Raw genomic sequence first — 20776 nt, forward strand, 5'->3', positions numbered from 1 at the left:
ACTGAAAGAAGTGAATCAGGCCTAAAGCTGAGCAATAGCAGCTATTATAGAGTCCCTTTATGTTGCAGCGGATTACGTAGCCCCACTTTCCCGGTGATTCTGACACCTGGACAGAAAGCAGTAGTGGAAAAGAACAAGTCAGTCAGTTCCTTCTAGACGTTCAGGCAGACTTCTGAAGGCATGTCATCATTCAGCTCCAGGTATAAGAAGATTTCTCTATGGGAAAAATGAATGACGTTTTTGAAAATTGCCGCTGTCCCACCCTGTGGTAAAGAAAGTTCCAAGGCTGATGTATTTCACCGCAGAAACACCCCTCCCATGTCACTAGACCCTCTGAACTATAAAGTTGTCGAGAAATTGAAATATGAATATTGTTACGTGCTAACGCTGCTGTGCACTGAATTTACATCATAACACTGGCAACCTTGACAAAATACTCCGTGCAAACCAGCAAGCTTTGTCACAAGTGGTAGTTAAGTTGTTTGGCAGTAGTAGCCGACAGTGAGTGCGTTTACATGCACTCAATAATCCGATCATAATCAGATTTCTGCAGTAATCTGATTATTCAAAAGGTCATGTAAACAGCATAATCTGATTTCTTAGATCAGACTAAGTTCTACAAATCTGATTAAGAAATCTGATAAAGAGAGCTGGATTTTAGTTCAGTAATCAGATTTCTCAGTGCATGTAAACTCTTACTCTGATTTCTTTCGGATTTCTGAGTCTGCGCATGTGTGAAAACAGATGGTGGTACCAGAAATAAGTGAGCTTTTGGAGTGCTGCTGAAACCAACTACATGTTTGACGAAATGAAGGATTTAAATATTCTTCATCTTCTAGATGATGTATGTATGCTCATATTTTCAGGTAAAGTGACTCAATATTTTTTTAAAAAATGTCGCAGCATGAAGTTTGAGTTTACTTTACGTTTACATCACATCTTCTCCTTTGAGTTTATTGGCCGGTTGCAAAGCAAAAATCACTGTCTGACTCATGTAGACCTGGAGTTTCCCCATTATCTGATTACTCAAGTGCATGTAAACACATTGATCGGATTACTTACAAAATCTTGTCTGCAGTTATCGGATTATTAAGTGCATGTAGACACACTCAGTGAGAGTAACTGGTGATGGTATATAACAGTGTTGAAGTTTAGTAGTAGACTTACTTTTCTCTGTTCACTGCGCAGGAGCTTTAGCTTGCTTGTAGCATGTCTGCATTATTCATATTCATATTTAGACTGCTAAACAACCTCATAATTTAGCAGATCCAGTAACACTTCCAAAGCAGTATGTTTCAATACTTTCTTTGCAGTATAATTAAAAAATAATAATATAGAACGTAATTTACTTCTACTGCCTATTTAGTCTTTTTAGGCACAATCTGATTTGAACACCTCAATAAGTCTGTTTTGTGTTCCAGTACCGGTGCTGGACACGTATTTCATTTCTTCTAAATTTCAGAGACGCACAAAGCCTTTTTCACACATGCACAGTTGTTACAGTCCATAGACTGACCTTCAAGCAGACATATTCATATATCAAAAAAGAAAATCATTTCCTTGGCTCCCAGCTGACCATTTCAAATTGAATAGAGAAGAACGAGATATATCGAGCCAGCGGGTAAAATGAGCCACCTTTTGTATTTGGGCAACCATGCGCAGAAATAAGCATTGGATCACAGATTCAGACAAATTAGTTCAATTCATGTGAATTCTGATTGAGATGAGCATGTGGAGAGAGTGGAGAGCTTACCAGAGCCAAAAACGTGCTTTTTCTCATGCCAAGTGAAGTTATAAAGGTTAAGATGTTTTCGTTTATAAAACGTTTACTTTTTATATCATTAATGTTATGCTACATTTACAAAATATGTATTTTATTTAAAAACACCATTATTTTGTGGCTGAGATTTTGGTCACTGGTGTTATCGGGACTCTTATGTTACATTTTAACACAGTATTTTCAACTCTATTAATCTGCTTCTTTGGGTCGAGGCTCATCAGAGAGGAAGCATCTCAAGGCATGAGAAGGCGAGTCACACTTGCTCACTATATTTCATTAATTTATTAATAATTTTGTGTCACTGGTGTTATGTGCTTTAATGGCTGAGTAATTAAAATTTTGTCAAAATAATCTCATGTGTCATTTTTATTACTGATTTTAATAGTTGCACCAGATCACCTGACCACCAGTGAGTCAGCCAATTTATAAAATCCTCAGTTTTAACCAGAATGTCACTGGAGTCACCGTCACTGGTGTTACATTTTATTCGTATAACACCAGTGACTGTAAAATATCTTTGCAATTAAGTTCTTCTTTCTGCATATATGATAATAGGAGATGTTAACGGGCATATTAAGATTATTTAGTTTTGGGATGAAAGAAACGTATAAGAAAAATGTATCCATCTGAATTCCCACACCAAATGGAGAATGATCCAACTGCAGTTTAGAAACTGCTGTTTTAACTCTTTAATTTCCTAATATGTGTGCGTACCCTGCAAAACAGAAATTTATGCTGGTCTAAACTGGTTTGTGCTGGTCTAGTGCTGTTCTGGTGCTGGTTTAGCTGGTCACCCAGCAAGGTCAGGCTGTCCAGTCTGGTCACTAGTCTAGTCTAGTCTAGTCCAGTCTAACAAGAATATTTTGGAAGGACCTTATATACATTGAAAACTCTGGGGGAGGAGGGAGGAAGGAATGGAGTTTGAGGAGGGGTAAGGAGGGGGATGAAGAAGGAGAATATGAAATGAGATGTAGGGGGTAGAGATAAGGGGGGGTTGATTGTTATCACCTTCAGGTTATGAGACAAAGAGTCATCTCAGTACAAACAAAGCAATGAGTTGACAAGGTTATAGTGTTATCACCTTTCACCTCATCCCTTTCTGCAAAGGACGGGGGCAAGTATTACTTTTCTACAACAAAAGGCCATTTGCTAAAACTCTACAGTTAACTTGGTTAAGACCCTTAAGAAAATAACATACAAGGGAAAACAACATATATTGAGAATATTTTCTCTCAAGGCTAACTGACCAGCATGCTAGCATCCAAAACACAATGTGCTGGTTTTGCTGGTGACCAGCATATTAACTTCCATTGCTACTGACCAGCAAACCAACATCTGGAACATATCACTGCTGTCTGAAAAAAACCTTGTATCTCCAAAACGGTAACTTTACAGGAGAAGGAAAAAAACATTCTTAACTCTAAATGGAAGGAACTAGATTGCTTTCCAAGTACTTTTGGAGCATTTCAGTTGGTCTGTTCATCATGAACTTTTTGCACGTTGTAAAGGTCAGCTAGCATTTTCAAATCTGACCAGCCATACAGGTCTATGCTGGTTTTTCTAGCAGGAAATATGTAAAAGAGGACATTGTTGAGTACAGTAATATACTGCTATCAGTGTGTAATCTTGTAAAAATGGTGTTAAAAGCAGTTTCTGCATTGAAAAACCTAAGTAGAATAAAGTAGAATATGACTATTGTAAACAAACCTAGCAGTATGACTGCTGTAACCTGGCAACTGTACATTTCTAGAGGAATTTTTAGGAGTGTTGGTCTGATGTATTACCAGACTCATGAGTCACCAGTTTAAGGCATCCGGATCATGGTCATCGAGTTTCGAGAAGTACAGCCATGTTGTGCACTAGACTTCTCTCTTTTTAAAGGCTGGTTGGAGCACTTTTGAGCCTTGGATTTGTTGGTTTTATTTCCAGTAAGTTACATAACCAAGAGCTGTTATGGTCACCAGTAAATAAGGTTATTAATGTGTTTTTCGTCCAGCCAAAGCATGCGTCCCGAATTCCTTCTGCATTTTATTGCTGATTGTACCGCTATGAATTGGTTAAATTCTGGAAACAAACTTCCATTAAAGGCATTAAAACAGAGGATTAACTGCCTTCTTGTATGTGGTGGACATGAATGACTTCACTCACCCTGAAACACAGTCAATTCCCAGTCCAGACATCATGATGCAAAACACATAAATATAAACAGCCACTGGATACAGTTACCATAGACTGTAAACAGACTTCACATCACATTACATAAAGCTATCAAAATGTTACATAATCTTTAAGTACAGGTTGTGATTCTTTGAGTACAAAATCGCCTGGTTTAAGGTTTCATGTACAAACGCTAACAATAGCGGCTTTCGGTCAGAGCAACACTGGCTATTCCAGTCATTTTGAGTGGCCTGTGCTTTGGTTAGGTGGCTGTATGGGTGTATGTTCCTCTTGCGGTAAGTGGAGATTATGGTTAGTAGCAGTGTGGAATGCTGAAGAGGCTGGAAGTGCTCTGGGTTTCCTGCCCTGTTCCCTCTGTGCTCTCACAGGCTCTGCACACTGACCTGTGCTGAAGAGGAGAGGGGAAGTTGTTGTGGCTCGACAAAAGGAAATTACAGTGATTACCAGGCAATTTAGTGCTTGTGCACTTGTTCAGGTTGTTGAGAAAAGATTTGCTTCCTGAACGAATTACAGCTGTTTTACTCAAGTTTGATTGGAAATTTCAATCAGCTGGTTTTCATCCATCCACCCACCTCCCCAAAAACAGCACCCGCACGTCTCACACCATGTTCTCTTCATCAGCTTCATCTTTTCAGTTGTGATTTTTTTCCATCATATTCTTCTCCACCTCCTCCTTTTTCTTTTTGATCATCTTTCTTCTTCTTCTTTTTCTTCTTCTTCTTCTTCCTTCCCATTTTCATATTTTTTCATCTCGATCCTGAGCTTTCTTCTTCTTTCTTTTCTTTTTCTTCTTCTTTTCAATTGTGATTTTTTTCCATCCTCTTCTTCTCCTACTCCTCCTTTTTTCATTTTGGTCTTCATCTTTTTCTTCTTCTTTTTCTTCGTCCCCATTTACATATTTTTCATCTGTCTTCATCCTTTTCTTCTTCTCCCTCTTCTTCTTCCTCTTTCCTTCCCATTTCCATATTTTTTCATCTCAATCTTTATCTTTCTTCTTCTTTTTTTCTTCTTCTTGTTTCTCATTTACATGTTTTTTCATCTTGATCTTCATATTGCTTCTTCTTCTTCTTCTTCTCCCCCTCCTGTTTCTACTTCTTCCTTTTTTCTTCCACTACTCCTTCTTTTTTTCCCTTCTTTTTCTTTTTCTAATGCTACTATTTCATCTTGCTTCATTTTTCTTATTCTTATTCTTCTTCATTTTTAGATTTTTTCATCTTGATCTTCATCTTTCTTTTTCTTCTTTTTCTTCCTCCCCATTTACATATTTTTCATCTCAATCTTCATCCTTTTCTTCTTTTTCTTCCTCTTGTTCTTCTTTTTCCTTCCCATTTTCATTTTTTTTCATCTCAATCTTGATCTTTCTTCTTCTTTCTTTTCAACTTCTTCTTGTTCCTCTTTAACATATTTTTTTCATTTTGATCTTCATACTGCTTCTTCTTCGTCTTCTTTTCCTCCCTCCTACTTCTTCCTTTTTTTCTTCCACTACTTCTTCTTTTTTCCTTATTTTTCTTTTTCTAATGCTATTTCATTTTACTACATCTTTCTTCTTCTTCTTCATTTTAGATTTTTTCATCTTGATCTTCATCTTTCTTTTTTCTACTACTTTTTTCCTACTTCATCTTTTCTTCTTCTTCCAGTATTACTACTACTACTTCTTCATTTTTGCTTCTTCTTTGTCTTCTTGCTCTTTTTTGTCTTCATATTCTTCATTAATCTTGCATTTTCCTATAAGCAAAATATCATTTCAAATGATATTCAATGATGAATCACACTGTCATGTCAGTTTGCTCCCAAGACTAGGCTTAATCCATGCCCAGAACGCCGCTCCTATATGTTACTGTGCACAAATGAATCAGTGATATAATGTGCTTCTATCTCTCCTCCTCAGGTTCCACTGAGTGCGGAGTGTGTGCGGGCTCTGATGAAGCTGACGTACTGTCCGCAATGTAGAGGTGTGGCCTCAGCCAAGCCCTGCTCCAGCTACTGCAGGAACGTGATGAAGGGCTGCCTGGCCAATCAGGCAGATCTGGACACTGAGTGGAAGAACTTGGCAGGTGGGCAGGGCCATTTGTGGCCTCAGATGAATGAGAGTCAGAACAGGAGTAAGATTTAGAATCAGAGTGGGTGATAAGGAATTTGCACAAGCTCATATGAACGTCGTCACAGTGAGTTATTATTATTGTTTTGATGCACCGTTAAAGGGCCCAAATCATGGATTCCTCATGTTCCTTAAATAAGAGTTTGATATGAGATGTAAACATTGTTAAGGTTTCAAATGTACACACACCAGTTCATACAGTCCATATATGAAAACTGAGCTGCAAATACAGCCATTTTTGTGATGTCACAAATACCAGTGCATTTACATGCACCCGCCCATTTTAGCCTACAGTAGTTTAGCCCCGCCCATACACGCCATAGTTATAAGGATTGTTTCAGCCCAGTCTGCTTTTTGAGTGAGACACAATACAGGGCAGCCAATCAGAAAAGAGGTAATTTACATATATGATTCTTAAAGGCACAGTAACACAAACAGCCTGTTTAATTCTAAGGTATAAAGAGAGGTCAGAACATGGTCATGTGAAAATGATTTTGTATATAAACTCAAACTGTAAAATATGGACCCTAGAAGTGTGATGACATAATTTCATATTTCTGACTTTTTTTGCTTGTTTTGTTGTTAAGCAATTATAAAAATGGTGCAAAATTGTAAAAGATGGTTCCTGTTTCTACAAAACAAATCTGTATGCACAACAAAAACATTTTAAGATTCAAGATTCACAGATTCAAGTCATGATTAAAAAGCTCCTCCTCTACTTTGAAACATAAATGTTGTATCAATTGAAGGTTTAGAATCTGCACTTTTAGGCAATTGGAGAGACATAATCAAAACATTTCAACAAACTACACATTCACTTGTTATCGCCAGTGATTGTTTAGTGTTAGAATAATGGCTGTGGTGTGATTTAGTGATCGTTCCTTTTTTTTGCAGCTTCATTTGTTAGAAATCAAACAAAATTACCCTCACTCAGTATTTGTCCAGAATAGGAAGAGCATTGAAATGAAAGTATTACCTCAGAATATGAATTGCATGTGTGAGAACATTGATGTTTGTAAGAAATGGTTTCCTTTGTCCCTGTCTGATCCCATCTTGACCTCTCTCTATCTGGTTGTTCTCCATCGGAGCTCCGGGAATGCACAAGAAGCAAGAAGCTTGTAGAACAGCTTTGTACAAAAAGATTCTCCTTTTAGGAAAATCCACTGAATTTCCTTTCAATGTTCTCTCCAGTTTACTTCATTGACTGTGTGTGTGTGTTTTTGTGTGTGTGTTTGTGTGTGTAGATGCTATGTTACAGGTAGCTGATAGGCTGAACAGACCCTACAGTATGGACGCTGCAGTGCTCTCCCTGCCCAAGCGCATCGCTGAGGCCATCCTCTACATGCAGGACAACCTGAGCACCTTCAACAGCAAGGTCCAGCTCCAACTGCACATCTAGCCATGAGCCAACCACACATACACACTCACGGACACTTATTAAGCTGAAATGTGTGATCTGAGTCCTCCAAATACAGCAGAAAGCATGATAAATCATCAAAGTTAAGAAATAAATTCCTGAAGGAGGCAATATTGTCTGGTATTGGAGTAAGCTGGTTTCACTTGACAGGATTACATGGAATAAGTATGAAAAGTCTGGAAACAGATGGAATAATCTAAGTGCTCGGGTAGGAAAAATCCTATAAAGTGAGATATTAGATTTGGTCTGACTTAAATTATCTCCACTGGTTATTTATTTATTTATTTATTTATTTATTTATTTATTTACATATTTATAACAGTGAAGGACTAATGTCTTTCTCATTCTCTTTGGTGTTATGGTTGAAATTGCCACCAGTGGGAGATGGAAGGCCGAATGCACGAGTGTTTGCTGCCTAGGAACTTAAGCAAAGCAATGAAACTTCGCTCTGAATGCAAGTCTCAAGTTTTTTAGAGCCAGGAAGAGGGTATAGTTGTCATATCGGTTTTAGTGATGGTGACACATTTTTTAAGGTAGCATTTAATATATCAGTACATTCATTATTTTTGTCATATTTTATAGCCAAATTCTTAATATGTATTATCAAAATGAATTACTGGGGGGGTTATATTGCAAAGTAATCCCCCCCAACACACACACACACACACATATCCCACCTGGAAATTACACCTATGGGTGCAAAGGATCACATGCTGACGAGTACATTAACTCAAGTACTGTACTGTACTATCACTGTTGTCATGTGATAGTATCATGTGGTTACTAATGCTGTCATGTTAACTGCTTCACTTTAGCGTTTTGCAGCACTGCAAGCAATTCTACAGAGGGATTCACTCGAAAGAGGCCCCGAATATTCTGTTGTAACTCCCGTTAGGATGAAGCAATCTGAACCACAAAAATACGCTACATACCTTGATGTATGTGTAATCGATTGCATTACATGCAATGCCGGAAGTGATCTCCGTTTTCCCGGAAGTTGCAAAAGGAGGTTAAACATCACGACGGCTGTCTGGCACCTACGTCTTCGCTCCAACGCAGGGGCATCCTGGCTTGTTCGGAGCTCCATATACTGAGGAGCACATTGCACATTGTTTGGTTCAGATTGATTCATCCTAGAGAGAGTTATTACAGAATATTCGGGGCCTCTTTCGAGTGAATCTCCCTGTAGATTATTGTGCTAGATTATTGACAGTATCGGATCAGATTTGTTCTTTTGCCCACTGATATCTGCTGATATCAGCCTGATACTCTGTATCAGATCAGCCATCTCAACACAATCTAAATCTGCTTTTGTGCTACAGTTTCTCATTAGATTTCTGTGAAGTTCATAAAATCTTTCCAATTTCTGTAAAGCTTGTCCAAACTAACAACAGCTGCTATGAGCGAAATGCATATGTGGGCGGAGCATGGATAGGTCAGTTGCAGATTAAAAAAAAAAAAGAAGAAGGAAATAGACTTGCCATATTTTAATGGATTTTGTAGGTTTTTTTGTGCTTTGTCTTCAGCAGGAACATTAGCTGACTTGGCTGCATTGCTCATGGCCACCCATTAAGCCTTCGCTATTATTGCTGCCATTAGACACAATTAGCATCTATGAAATATTCATACTGCTTATGTAGAAATTATGGTAATAGTGAGAGGACAAAAATAACTGCGTCTCGCTCAACCTTCTCCGCAAAGCTTGGTTATAATGATTAATATGCCAGGAGTCCCTGGTTTAGATGCAGTTTTTGTAAGTAATGGTCACATGTTCAAAAAGCAGCGCACTGTCGTGTTCAGAAGGCAACAGTCTTTAACTACCAGCACACTGGTAGTGAGCGCACTTCCATTCACAACTACTAATTCGTGTCACTTTAGACTGTTTTTCAATTGTTGTAAAGCCCTTTGAGCTTTACTGTGTAAAAAGTGATATTTAAACAATATTTATTTAAACGAGCAAAAGTATAGTAAAAATGATGATGATGATGATTATTATCATGATTATTATTATTATTATCATTATTATTATTATTATTATTATTATTATTATTATTATTATTCCTGGCCCAAACAGCATTTTACAATCTTTGAATCCATGTTCTCAGTCACTCTTAAAAACCATAATATTTGAAGTGTTTTTAGTCATTGGAACAGATACACTTCCATTTTAATCAGTGTTTCAGTCCACACTGGCTATGGTAGACATTGGTCTTACGTCTGTCTAGCCTTTCTGTCCCTTCACGTTTTTTTCACTTCCACTGAGTGTAGAGATCCATTCAAATCACACAATTCCACTTTCTTAGTGCTCCAAACTAATAATAGTAATTCAGAGCAGCTCCTGTGCTGTATTAATGATGTGTGGAGGAGACTCTTCGCTGATACAGTGGTTAAACTGCTGTAATCTTGACCAGATTGGTCAAATTTTAAACCTGCTGTAATACTGTTTCATTAGAAAACAAAGAAAGAAAAATAACTAATATTGGAGCTGAGTTGGTGGCAGTGTGGATTGGATGCATGGCGGTGCTCGGATAAGGACCACTATACTCACATATTTGAGATGATTCATCAAACTGATCATGCCTGTGTGTATTATACCAATCTCTGTTGCAAATTTTGCACTGAGCATTTTTCTTATTGTCCGATAATTAAAAGTGCTCCCACACACAATTTCTTTGTCAGGCACCTCTGCTTTATTAGCCTTAATGGATGCATGGAAAGTGGTGAAGTTTGCACTCTGAGGCGAGGCGACATGGGTGCCTGACACGAATTTATGATACATTTAACTGAATCAGCTATGATTTTTAACATTTTCCATAATTCCATAATTAGGTCAACCATAATTATTACCATTATTATATTATTATTATTATTATTAATATTATTGTTATTATTATTATTATTATTATACTATCAGTATTATTATACTCATGGTATGAAATGTGAGAGTGATGAGTTGTTCTGTGCGTGTGTTTAGGTGTTCCAGGCGTGTGGTACTCCTACAGAGAGCCCCAGCCCAGAGGAGCCGGTGAAGAGAGGCCAGAACCTGGCCGAGGACGTCAGCAGCACTTCAGGAGCAGGACTGGAGAAACTGGTATGTGTCTGTATCTGTTAGATCTTCAGGCCTGAAATTTTGGTATGGATCCAAATACAGCCTGAGAACATCCTGTCTGAGACTCAGCCGACTCCAACCACATCATCACATTTTGAGTCTGAACCCGCACTGAGCCCACCAAAATTGTATCCAAAGTCTACCGGGACCATACAAAGAGAGGAGTTAGCTTAAAAAGAATTTCGGTTGCACAACAAACACCTAAGGTGCATCATAACTAGCAGTGCATAATGTGATCGTAGATCATAAAACACCGTTTTCACCATCTGCAGCCAGTAACAAGTTTTTGAAGTAAAAACTTTTTGAAGTTAACAGGATCCTGCAAATTAATCAAGAGTTTTGTTCGAAGCTGCTGAGACACGCTTTCCCATGGGTCTGTTTTACTCTAGCACTGTAACTCCTGCCCCTGCAAACAACAGTTTGTAGCGGGTTGTTTTACAGGTCAGTTAAATGTTCTCTTCCTGTAAAAGAAGACGGTTTTTGACCACATCAAAAATGATGAAACCTGTAGATTAAATAAGTGTAAAAGGGTAAAATTGATGTAAAAATCTTTTTTCATCTAAACTAAAACTTTATTTTTCATGCAAAGTATTTATTTGAATAAAACCAGTTAAACTGCTTGTTATCACGTTTTTTTTTTTTCAGGTTCAGAGGAACCATATTTTACATTCTCTGTTTACATCTCTCTCTCTCTCTCTCTCTTAGTTATCAGATGTGTCCAAAAAGTTGAGGGATATGATGAAGTACTGGGTTCAGCTGCCCGGTAAGCTGTGTGTGGATCGCGAGGCCAAAACCAGTGATGAGAACAAGTGCTGGAACGGCATGGCTGTAGACAGGTACAACACATTCACGCTCAATCAGCCCCACTGAGCTTCTGTGTGCAGCCACTTGCTGTAATCACAGAGCAGCACCACAGACAGTGTCTGAGCTATACTCACCATTTATTACCATTTTTCTAATTGCTTGTATTCATATGAACTGCTTATGATTGTAGTAAAACTGACAGGCAAAATCACATTTTTCTATAAGGGCTTCCATCACTATCCGAAGCCTGTCAAACCTGATGGGTTTTTAGTGGAGGTTTACTTCTGTACAGTGCAGTGCCTCCAGCTGATAACGAGACTAAAGTAAGACTCGGCTCACACCCAGGAGACTCGAAACTTGATTCTGACTCACCCCCCCAGAGACTCGAGACTGCACCTGTACTCATACCTCTGAGAAATGACACTCGTTTCTGACTCAAACCCCAGAAACTCAAAACTGCATTCTGGCTCACACCTGAAAATTGAGACCAAACTCCAGAGACTTCAGACTAGACTCAAACTCAGGCTCCCTAGAGACTCAAGACTGCCCTTGGACTCACAACCCAAGGACTCAAGACAGCACTCGGACCTGAGCACCAGAGACTCAAGACTTGACTCAGACTCACACCTCCAAGAATTGAGTCTAGACTCAGATTCAAACCCTCGAAACTCAAGACTTGACTCAGACTCAAACCCCGAAGACTCCAGACTAAACTCAGACCTGAACCCCAGAGACTCGAGACTGCACTTGGACTCACACCTCAGGGAACTGACACTCATCTCTGACGTGCGTCACGCCTTATAGAATTGAGACTCGACTTGGACTTGCACCCCAGAGATTCAAGGCTTGACTTGGACTCACATCCCAGAGACTTAAGACTCAAGACTGCACTCAGACCTGAACCCCAAAACTCAAGACTTGACTCGGACTCACACCTCCAAGAATTGAGACTAGACTCAGACTTGAATCTCTGAAACTCAAGACTCGACTTGGACTCACACCCGAGAGACCGAAGACTGCGCTCTGACTCGTACCTCCGAAAATTGAGACTCAACTTAGATTCGCACTTAGAGACTCGAGACTCATCTCAGACTAGCACGCCAGAAAATTCAAACTCGACTTGGACTTGCACCCCAGAGACGAGAGACTTGACTCAGACTTGCGTCCCAAAGAATCAAGACTTAACTCGGACTCGTACCCCAGAGACTTGGGACTGCACTCAGACTCTCACCTTAGAGAATCGAAACTCGACTCGGAAATAAGCGACTTTAGACTCGCATGAAGCAGCTTGTGAACATCTTTGTGGCGTGAATATGGTATTTTTATGCTTTGGCTATACTTCAGTAATCATGACCTGTAAGTAGACACAAGCTCTGAATGTCCTCTGTGCTTTCTGTACCCTCTCACATGGTTTTGTTTGTATCACATCATGATGGAAGAAACCATTTTACTGGCTAGCATGTCTATACATTTTTAAATAGGGAATTTGCTATGTGCAACATTGTATTTAGACTTCTTTTGAACATAGCATAATAAATTATTATGGTCTGTTTCTTAGCTATATGTTGGAGCAATTTACTGATTTACCAACAGTAGAACTTTATAAACTCTATATTGTTTCCCTTATCAGTATAAACACAACTGTCATGTTTAATAGCTTTCCAAATCTACTGTTTTATTTTATTAGGCCTAAATACAGTCTTTGTAAAAGCAACTGAATTAACTTTTTTTTTTTTTGTTTGATCCAGTTTAGAAGTTATGTCGGGTTTGGAAAACCAGGACAGAAACACGTTGTTTCTGCTCTGATTTTTTATTTTTGTTTCTGAGCCTTGGTTATAGATGTAAGCAAATATCTCAGGCCTAATGGGTGACTACTAAAAGCATTTGGAAGAATGAACTACCGTTGACCAATGAAATTGTTCTTTTCTCTGCTGTGATTAAGGATAAACATCAATTACAAGCTGAAAACTTGGAAATCCAAATTGTTTCTGACGTTCCGAAGTTCTTTTAGACCAGAAACTCATATTTAAAATAATTCTAATAGCACAAGAGAGCAGTTTCAGTATAAATGAAGGTAAAAGTGTCTGCGTGCTGTGTGTCAGGTATCTCCCTGAGGTAATGGGAGACGGCCTGGCCAGCCAGATCAACAACCCAGAGGTGGAGATCGACATCACCAAGCCAGACATGACCATACGACAGCAGATCATGCAGCTCAAAATAATGACCAATCGACTGAAAAACGGCATCAATGGCAACGATGTGGATTTCCAGGATGCCAGTGAGTACACTAAGTTTGCAGAATTTCACAGATTTCTCAGTGCTCACAGTATTCTCTTTGCCAAAGTGTGATCCAAGTTTGTTACGTGGTTTTATTGTGTCAGATTTTACCCTTGAATGTGGAAATATTCAAGGCCCAGATTGAGGCTGTACTTTAACTCAGTATTCTTTCATTAAGTTAATAAAGTTCCAGGCACACTTCCAGGAAGGTTAGTGACTCAGTGATAAGTTTTACACCTATAAAGTAGATGTACATAAGTGAAGTGGTGGCCAATGAGTGTTAAGGCCACTCTGGTCCATTCAGTCTGACCCCATGTTTTCTACCCCTCTGAATTCTCTGGAGTATGATTTTGCTGCCAAGCGACTCTTCATTCAGTAGCATTGTCAGTTTTTTTGATGCTGATAATTTCTATCATTTAATTTTCGCATTAGTTCACTTTTTAATGATCTAGTTAAAAAATGAATTATGTTTGTTCTTTTTTTAAAAAATCAAGTTGGGTGTTGATTTTAATGATAACTTATTTCTGCACAGACAGCATGTAACACTCAACATCCAGTGGTTCTCCTCCATATTTTAATTGGAAACTATTGCCAAACTGGTTTCTTGTCATCCCTCTTAAGAACAAGCTTGTCTGTTTTGCTCCCTGCTGAAGAGTAGATCTCATCTAACAGAGTCTCTTTGTTTTATTTGTTTCATTTGTTTAAAAGCGCATTTGTAGGTGGAGCATGGACAGGTCAGTTCTGACATTTTACATTATGATCTTGTGTGTTTTTTCCAACATAGGTGATGACATCAGCGGCTCTGGAAGTGGCATGTGCAGCGATGACCAGTGTGTCCATGGTTCCCGTGTTATGACCCCTAGCACAAACAAACCTAGACACTATCCCAACCCCCCAGAGAACAAGAAGGTGGTGAAAGGCCTGGGCAGCCGGAACGTCCCCTGCAGCGCCCTCTACCTGCTGTCACTGGCCACAGTCCTGCTAAGGCGATAATCCACAGGCATTTCCACCAACAGGGACTCAGTATGGCACAGGTGGACGGATTGAGGAGGGGTGGGGATATAAGGCAGGGTAGTTACTGCCGAAAAACGGAAAGAAAAAAAATCAAAACCAACATACAAAACATACAAACAATAGCAAAACAAGTGGAAACAATTGAATGACTTGACTTTTTTGTCACTATAAGAACAAATATTCTTAGTTTTCTGTTCTTTCTGTCTCTTTTTGAAGTATTCTGCACTCCTAGAGCAGTTCTTTTGCTGGTCTTCTACATCTCCGGTGTGAGTTAAACACATTGTGCACCTACGAGCTGGTAATTTCTGGCAATAGAAGCAACTTATATATTTGAGTTTTAGCACCACAAGAGCTGCACAAATTGCTTACTTGTTCTTGTTTCCAAATTAGAACTTCCGATAATTTATTTATTTCAGTCGAAAATGGTTCTAATCATGAATCCCAAAGCATTTGGACGTCCGGTATGCACAAAACAGATCCTATCAGCAGTTACCACAAACAAAGAGAAGATAGTTTGGGCCTCCAAGGCCTAACAGTGATTGAAACCTGCTTATGAGTGAAGAAGACCTATCCTAACTTAACATGCTTTTTGCAGTTGCTTCTCTTTGTTCGCTAGGTGTTCTTTAGCTGATGAGACCATCTTTTGTCATTTATCTCCATCTCTCTCATGCTTTTGATCAATATCGTTACCGTTTTTCCGTCCGCAGCTTTGTATGAACAATAATGGGCAGGCCTGCAGAGAGCACTACCTATATGTTACCACAGTTACGAATGAAGTACGAAGATACTAACACAGCCATCAGCTTCTGACACATCAGTTGCACCCCTTGGCAAAGCATAGAGTTAAGAAGTTCGTACACCAGCAAAAGAGAAAGAGACAAAAAAAAATCAAGATGTTACATAGAATAGTCCACAGAAGAGACCCTCTCAATTGAATCAGCTTTGGAATATGCAGAAAGATTTGTGTATGTGTGTGTTTTGTGAGGTTTTGTGATGAATAAGACTACACAGGAACCAAGTAAGAGGAGATTTTTGGACTGGATGAAGAAGAACAAACATCTTTTGGAGACACCCGTGGACGATGAAGCAACCTTCTGGAAAGTTGGAAAGACTGTAATTTACTGTGTGTTTCAGTAGAACAGCAACATGCAGGTTTCAGTAACTGATGATACAATCCCCTCCCTAATCTATCACTGTACTACTTCTGTACTACTTCTTCTCCTTTAACTCAAACTGTTTGATTGTGATGATGCATGTGATGGTCTCGCTGCAATACAAACCTTCAGTGAAAGAGTTTATATTTTTAGAGGGAAGTCTCTGAATGGTACTCTATAGACCAGAGATCTCCAAATCTGGACATTGAATCGAGTTTCCGGCCCTGTAATTTGTAGTCACTATTGATGGCCACTGAGTGCCTCATCTACCAGCGATAACAAAATCCCAGATCAGAAAGTGGATTCAGGGTCCTGATTTGAAGACCTCTGCTATAGACAGCAGTGGTGTAACAGTTAACCCCTTTCGCGGTTTGGTTCGGTCATCGGTTTCTAGGCCACGGTTCGGTTTGTATCATGGTTCACCATGGATGTAACTTTAAACTATAGTTTTTTATTACACATACGTTTAATGCAGTGTGCAGTGTGCAAATACGAACCAACTTGCAAATACAAACCAGGTGTCTTTTCAAAAAGAGATCAAAACAATTTGTTTTTAAAAGCTCCTCTTATACAAAACCTTCACAAAACAAAGTGCAAGAACAAAAATAAGTAAAACGAATGTAAACATCAGCAAGTAATATGAAACGAACATCAAGAGGTAGAGCAGTTGTATCAATCAGTGAGAATGAAAAGTGCAAACTAATTGTAAACTTAAAGTAAAATAAATGTAACCATCACTCGTTTTTCAAGTTTCATGAAAGTAGCTAGTAGAACAACTTGAGGCGTTCCAGCTATCCGTCATAATTGCGATGAATTGTGCCTTCCACCGCTCTTCACAAAGTTCTGCCTTTGTTTCTTCATGTTTCCAAGTGTACAAAAATTCTATACAATTTGAAATGAACGCATATAAATAAAACTGAAAGGCTGTGAAACTGAACCTGTGAAGGGCACAATATAAATAAAACCCATTCGTACTATTATCTTACACAATGAATCAACCTATTGCCTTTGTTATTGCTTGAGCACCTGGACACGTCAAGTCTAAGTCATGACCAAAACTGTGTAGTCGCAGAGTCCAAGTGAAGACTGTGACCAGATTAAGTTAGAAAAAAAAAAAATTAAATTTGTTTGTATGTCCTTTGTATATTCATCAACCTGCATTTAGTGAAGCAACATTACATGATATATATCATAATATATGATGATTATCATATGTTCCAACTTTGCATTGTAACTTTTGGAAGCAAATGATGGTGAGGTTATTCTCTGTCCCTCTTCTCTAAAACTAATTCCGAATCACCACCTAAAGCCAACTGAATTAAAAACCAAACAACATGCATTTTTAGTACTACAAGAAGATTTTATTATTATAACAAGATTCTGCCCTGCACTCAGGAGAATTTTGGACCCAGTGAAGATCAACAAGTAAAGTCATTAGATTCTAACCTGGTAGTGAACAGATTTATTAAAACATGTAGAGAAAGACTGTTTTATTTATTGCTGATATTCAATAATGATAGAATCCAGTCAGCTTAGATGGAGGTGTCGCACTTGGACGGTCTCAAGAACAAAGTCCATTTCACCCCTAGACCGAGACAAGGCCGAGACCCTGGACTTGAGTACTACAACGCTATCTACGATAGGCAAGGCAAAAAAAAATGTTCATTTCATGCACCGTGAGCCGAACCGTAGGCTGCCAAACTGTGGATTTGAGTTTCGGTTCAGAACCGTTCCACCACTGATAGACGAATAAGAGTGAGAGTTGAGAGGAGTGTTAAAGCGTTTTTGACTCTGGACTGGGAGTGTGGCTATGTGCATGTTTGTAAGTGTGTATTTGTGTGTGTTTGTCTATGTTGGCATGTTTGAAAGTGTGAGTGTGTTTGTCTTTAAAGGGCCCAAATCATGAAAAACCCAATTTTCCTCACTTTTTTGAAACTGTGCACAGCTCTGGCTACCAACTGTGCGCTCATGAGGCAGAGAGTTTAAAAGGCACAGCGAAATAATGAAGCCATCGACAAGCTCAAGACAAAAGAGAAAGTTCAGACAGCACTGTTAATAAATGACATTTTGTTCCCACCAAAACGTTCTACAGGGATGTAATTGTTCTCCAAAATAAACAAATAATAGAATTTGTGAAACAAAAACACAGGCCATGCACACATATTGCAGCTGCATCACTGCATATTTAGCACTCACAGGTACATCTGATCTGGAGAGTTGAAATTTGACAACTCCTACTGTTAAAGAAAGTCTTCCAACATGACGTTTTTTAAGGTACGCAAACTTATGCCTCGTTTTAAAAGGAGATGTACACGAATTGTTCAAACAGAATATGTCAGCAGCCTTGCTTCCAATATCTCCACCCATTTCTGTGTCATCCTCCTACGTTTTGCATGAGCCTCCTTCAAATGCAGTTGCATGAGAGAGACGGTCATTCTGCCTTTTTCCATGCACACAGGTCATAAACTGCATGTGTGCATTTCTTACCTAACACATGGGCAGAATGTGTCCGCTTTGTGTCTGCACCTGTAGCAAAAGGCTTAGTACCCAGTATTAGTACCCAGTATTAGTACTCAGGCCCAGTGTGTGTGTTGTTCTGTGTGGACATGTACATGTTTGGAAGTGTGTGTGTATCTGTGTGTGGAAAGTTACATGAGAGTGTGAGACAATAGAAATAAGTACTGCAGCTTGATTGATGCTCAAGGTTGCTGAATTCTTCAGTTTCAGTGCCTGTGACTGTGTCTTTGTTCTGTGAATGAGTCTTCACAGCCCTCAGTGATGACTTCACTCACTGGTCATGGCCCCAGAATGTTTGGTGGAGTTCTAGATGGCGTCATAAAGTGCACTCATTGAGAGCAATGCATGAATATTACAGATTACCACAGGGGGCAGTGTGGAGACTCAGAGGGAACTTTGGGGTTTGCAGTCTGCCACAGGGGGCAGTGTAGGGACTCCAAGGTAAAAATCCTTGGAGTTAAAAGTATGCCAGTGTGGGGACTCCAAGCTATAAAATAATTGGACTTTGCCATCTGCCATAGGGGGCAGTGTGGAGACTCTAAGGGATAAATTTGTTGGAGTTCACAGTCTGACATAGGAGGCAGTGTGGAGACTAAGGGAAAAATGCCTTGGAGTTCACAGTCTGACATAGGGCACAGTGTAGAGGCTCTTAGGGAAAAATTCCTTGGAGTTCACCGTGAAATAGGGGGCAGTGTGGAGACTCTTAGGGAAAAATTCCTTGGAGTTCACAGTCTGCCATAGGGGGCAGTGTGGAGACTAAGGGAAAAATTCCTTGGAGTTCACAGTCTGAAATAGAGGGTGGTGTGGACATTCTAAGGGAATCTTGGAGTTCACAGTCTGTCAATCGGGTTTATGGAGACTCCAAAGGAAAAAAATCTATAGTGAATAATCCACCACATGAGGCAGTCTGTAGACTGTAAGAAAAGCTTGGAGTTTACAGTCTGAAATAGGGGGCAGTGTGGACATCCTAAGAGAATCTTGGAGTTCATGGTCTGTCATCAGGGTTTATGGAGACTCAGAGGGAAAAAAGTCTTAGAGTTAATAGTCTACCACAGGGGGCAGTCTGGAGACTGTAAGAAAAACTTGGAGTTTACAGTCTGCCACAGGGGACAGTGTGGGGGCTTTGAGGGAAAAATTCCTTCTGCAGTTCCAGCACTGAACTGAAGGCCTCATGGGACATCCCTGCATCCCTACAGCACACATTCCAAAATATACGCAAGAAAAAGTGAGGGATAAAATGGTACCAAAAAAATCCCCAACATCTCCGTTTCTGAAAATTTGCACAATTTCCGCCTTCCTTGTTATCTCCCTGTATTTCTAAGTTTTTGTGCCACATCCTCAGTGCTCCACTCCTTTTTTTTTAAGTCGGCTTGATTTTTTTTTCGAAAATGCTGCACTTTTTCTGACGCGCATGACCACTCGTCAATAGCACAGCACAACCTTGTTTGTTTGATGCTAGCCTGATGCTAACCTGATGATAGTGATCGTAGCAGACCTGCCGAAGCTATTGTTGATCAATGGGGATCCGTCACATACGTGCATGCTGTATTCACAAACCCGGGTAAAGTGGTGGGTGTCTTAACAGGGACTGTATACATGTGACGTGATCCCCAGATGAGCGCTTAGCAATAGCATCTCGGATAGCATCTCGAATAAAAGGCCTGAATGAAAAGGTGAGAATGCTATGCTGGTGGTTAGTGAGCTAATTTAGTTTAAGGTTGGTTTGAGCTGAATAAAAGTTACTGGGTAACAACCTGACTTTAAAGCCAAACCTGATTTTAGCTCACTAGCCTGAGACTTGCTAATTGTTCTGACAACAGAACTGGTGTCCCAGGGACCCTAAAGCACCACTTTAATTGTTGAATGTGGGTGGCATTACTGAAATGTGCCAGGTTGAAAGAGAGAACGAGAAAAAGAATGAAAAAAAAAATCGACATAAAATACATTCTGATATATGCTTTATTAATTTCTTTTGTGTTTCTGTTTTGTTTTCCAATAAACACCAATAGAGAGTTTGTGTTCATGGATAGAGTGTGAAAACCGTCAAGGAGCTTGACGAAAATTGTGTCAAATTTGCTGTTGTATGTTCCTGGACAACTTCTTGTGTCAATTATATACATCATACTATTTTCAAGATGTCTGTGTCAAACTCATTTCAGTTGTTTTCAGTTATTTTTAACTGTCTTTACATCCATAAACTGTAAAAAGAACAGAAGAACGGATGCTCGGTGCATGGCAGATTTCTTTGGAGAGAAATTTTAAATGACTCCCTGTGTATTAAGTTATGAGTCAGCCAAGCGACAAAGATAAAGTTCAAAATTGTCACGCTTTCTTGCTAATTTGATGAATTTCCCACTTCCCACACTGACCAGCGGGTAAGAATTCAACTAAATGACTAAGTAAGAGCTGTACAAATTTGTCTGAGGCA

The 20776-nt window shown here is 39.3% G+C and overlaps 1 protein-coding gene across 1 annotated transcript in view; it reads left to right on the forward strand.

Annotated features, from left to right (window-relative positions):
• gpc1b (glypican 1b) overlaps positions 1 to 20442 on the forward strand; it is a 148779-nt gene extending 128337 nt beyond the window's left edge. The window contains exons 4-9 of the mRNA XM_036555901.1: positions 5847 to 6012; positions 7301 to 7431; positions 10448 to 10564; positions 11288 to 11418; positions 13489 to 13664; positions 14448 to 20442. Coding sequence (XP_036411794.1) covers positions 5847 to 6012; positions 7301 to 7431; positions 10448 to 10564; positions 11288 to 11418; positions 13489 to 13664; positions 14448 to 14656 — 930 coding nt within the window. The 3' untranslated portion in view covers positions 14657 to 20442. The remainder of the gene's footprint in view (positions 1 to 5846; positions 6013 to 7300; positions 7432 to 10447; positions 10565 to 11287; positions 11419 to 13488; positions 13665 to 14447) is intronic.
• Positions 20443 to 20776: the final 334 nt, after the last annotated feature.

Source organism: Colossoma macropomum, unplaced genomic scaffold (assembly GCF_904425465.1).
Source record: "Colossoma macropomum unplaced genomic scaffold, Colossoma_macropomum, whole genome shotgun sequence".
NCBI lineage: Eukaryota > Metazoa > Chordata > Actinopteri > Characiformes > Serrasalmidae > Colossoma > Colossoma macropomum.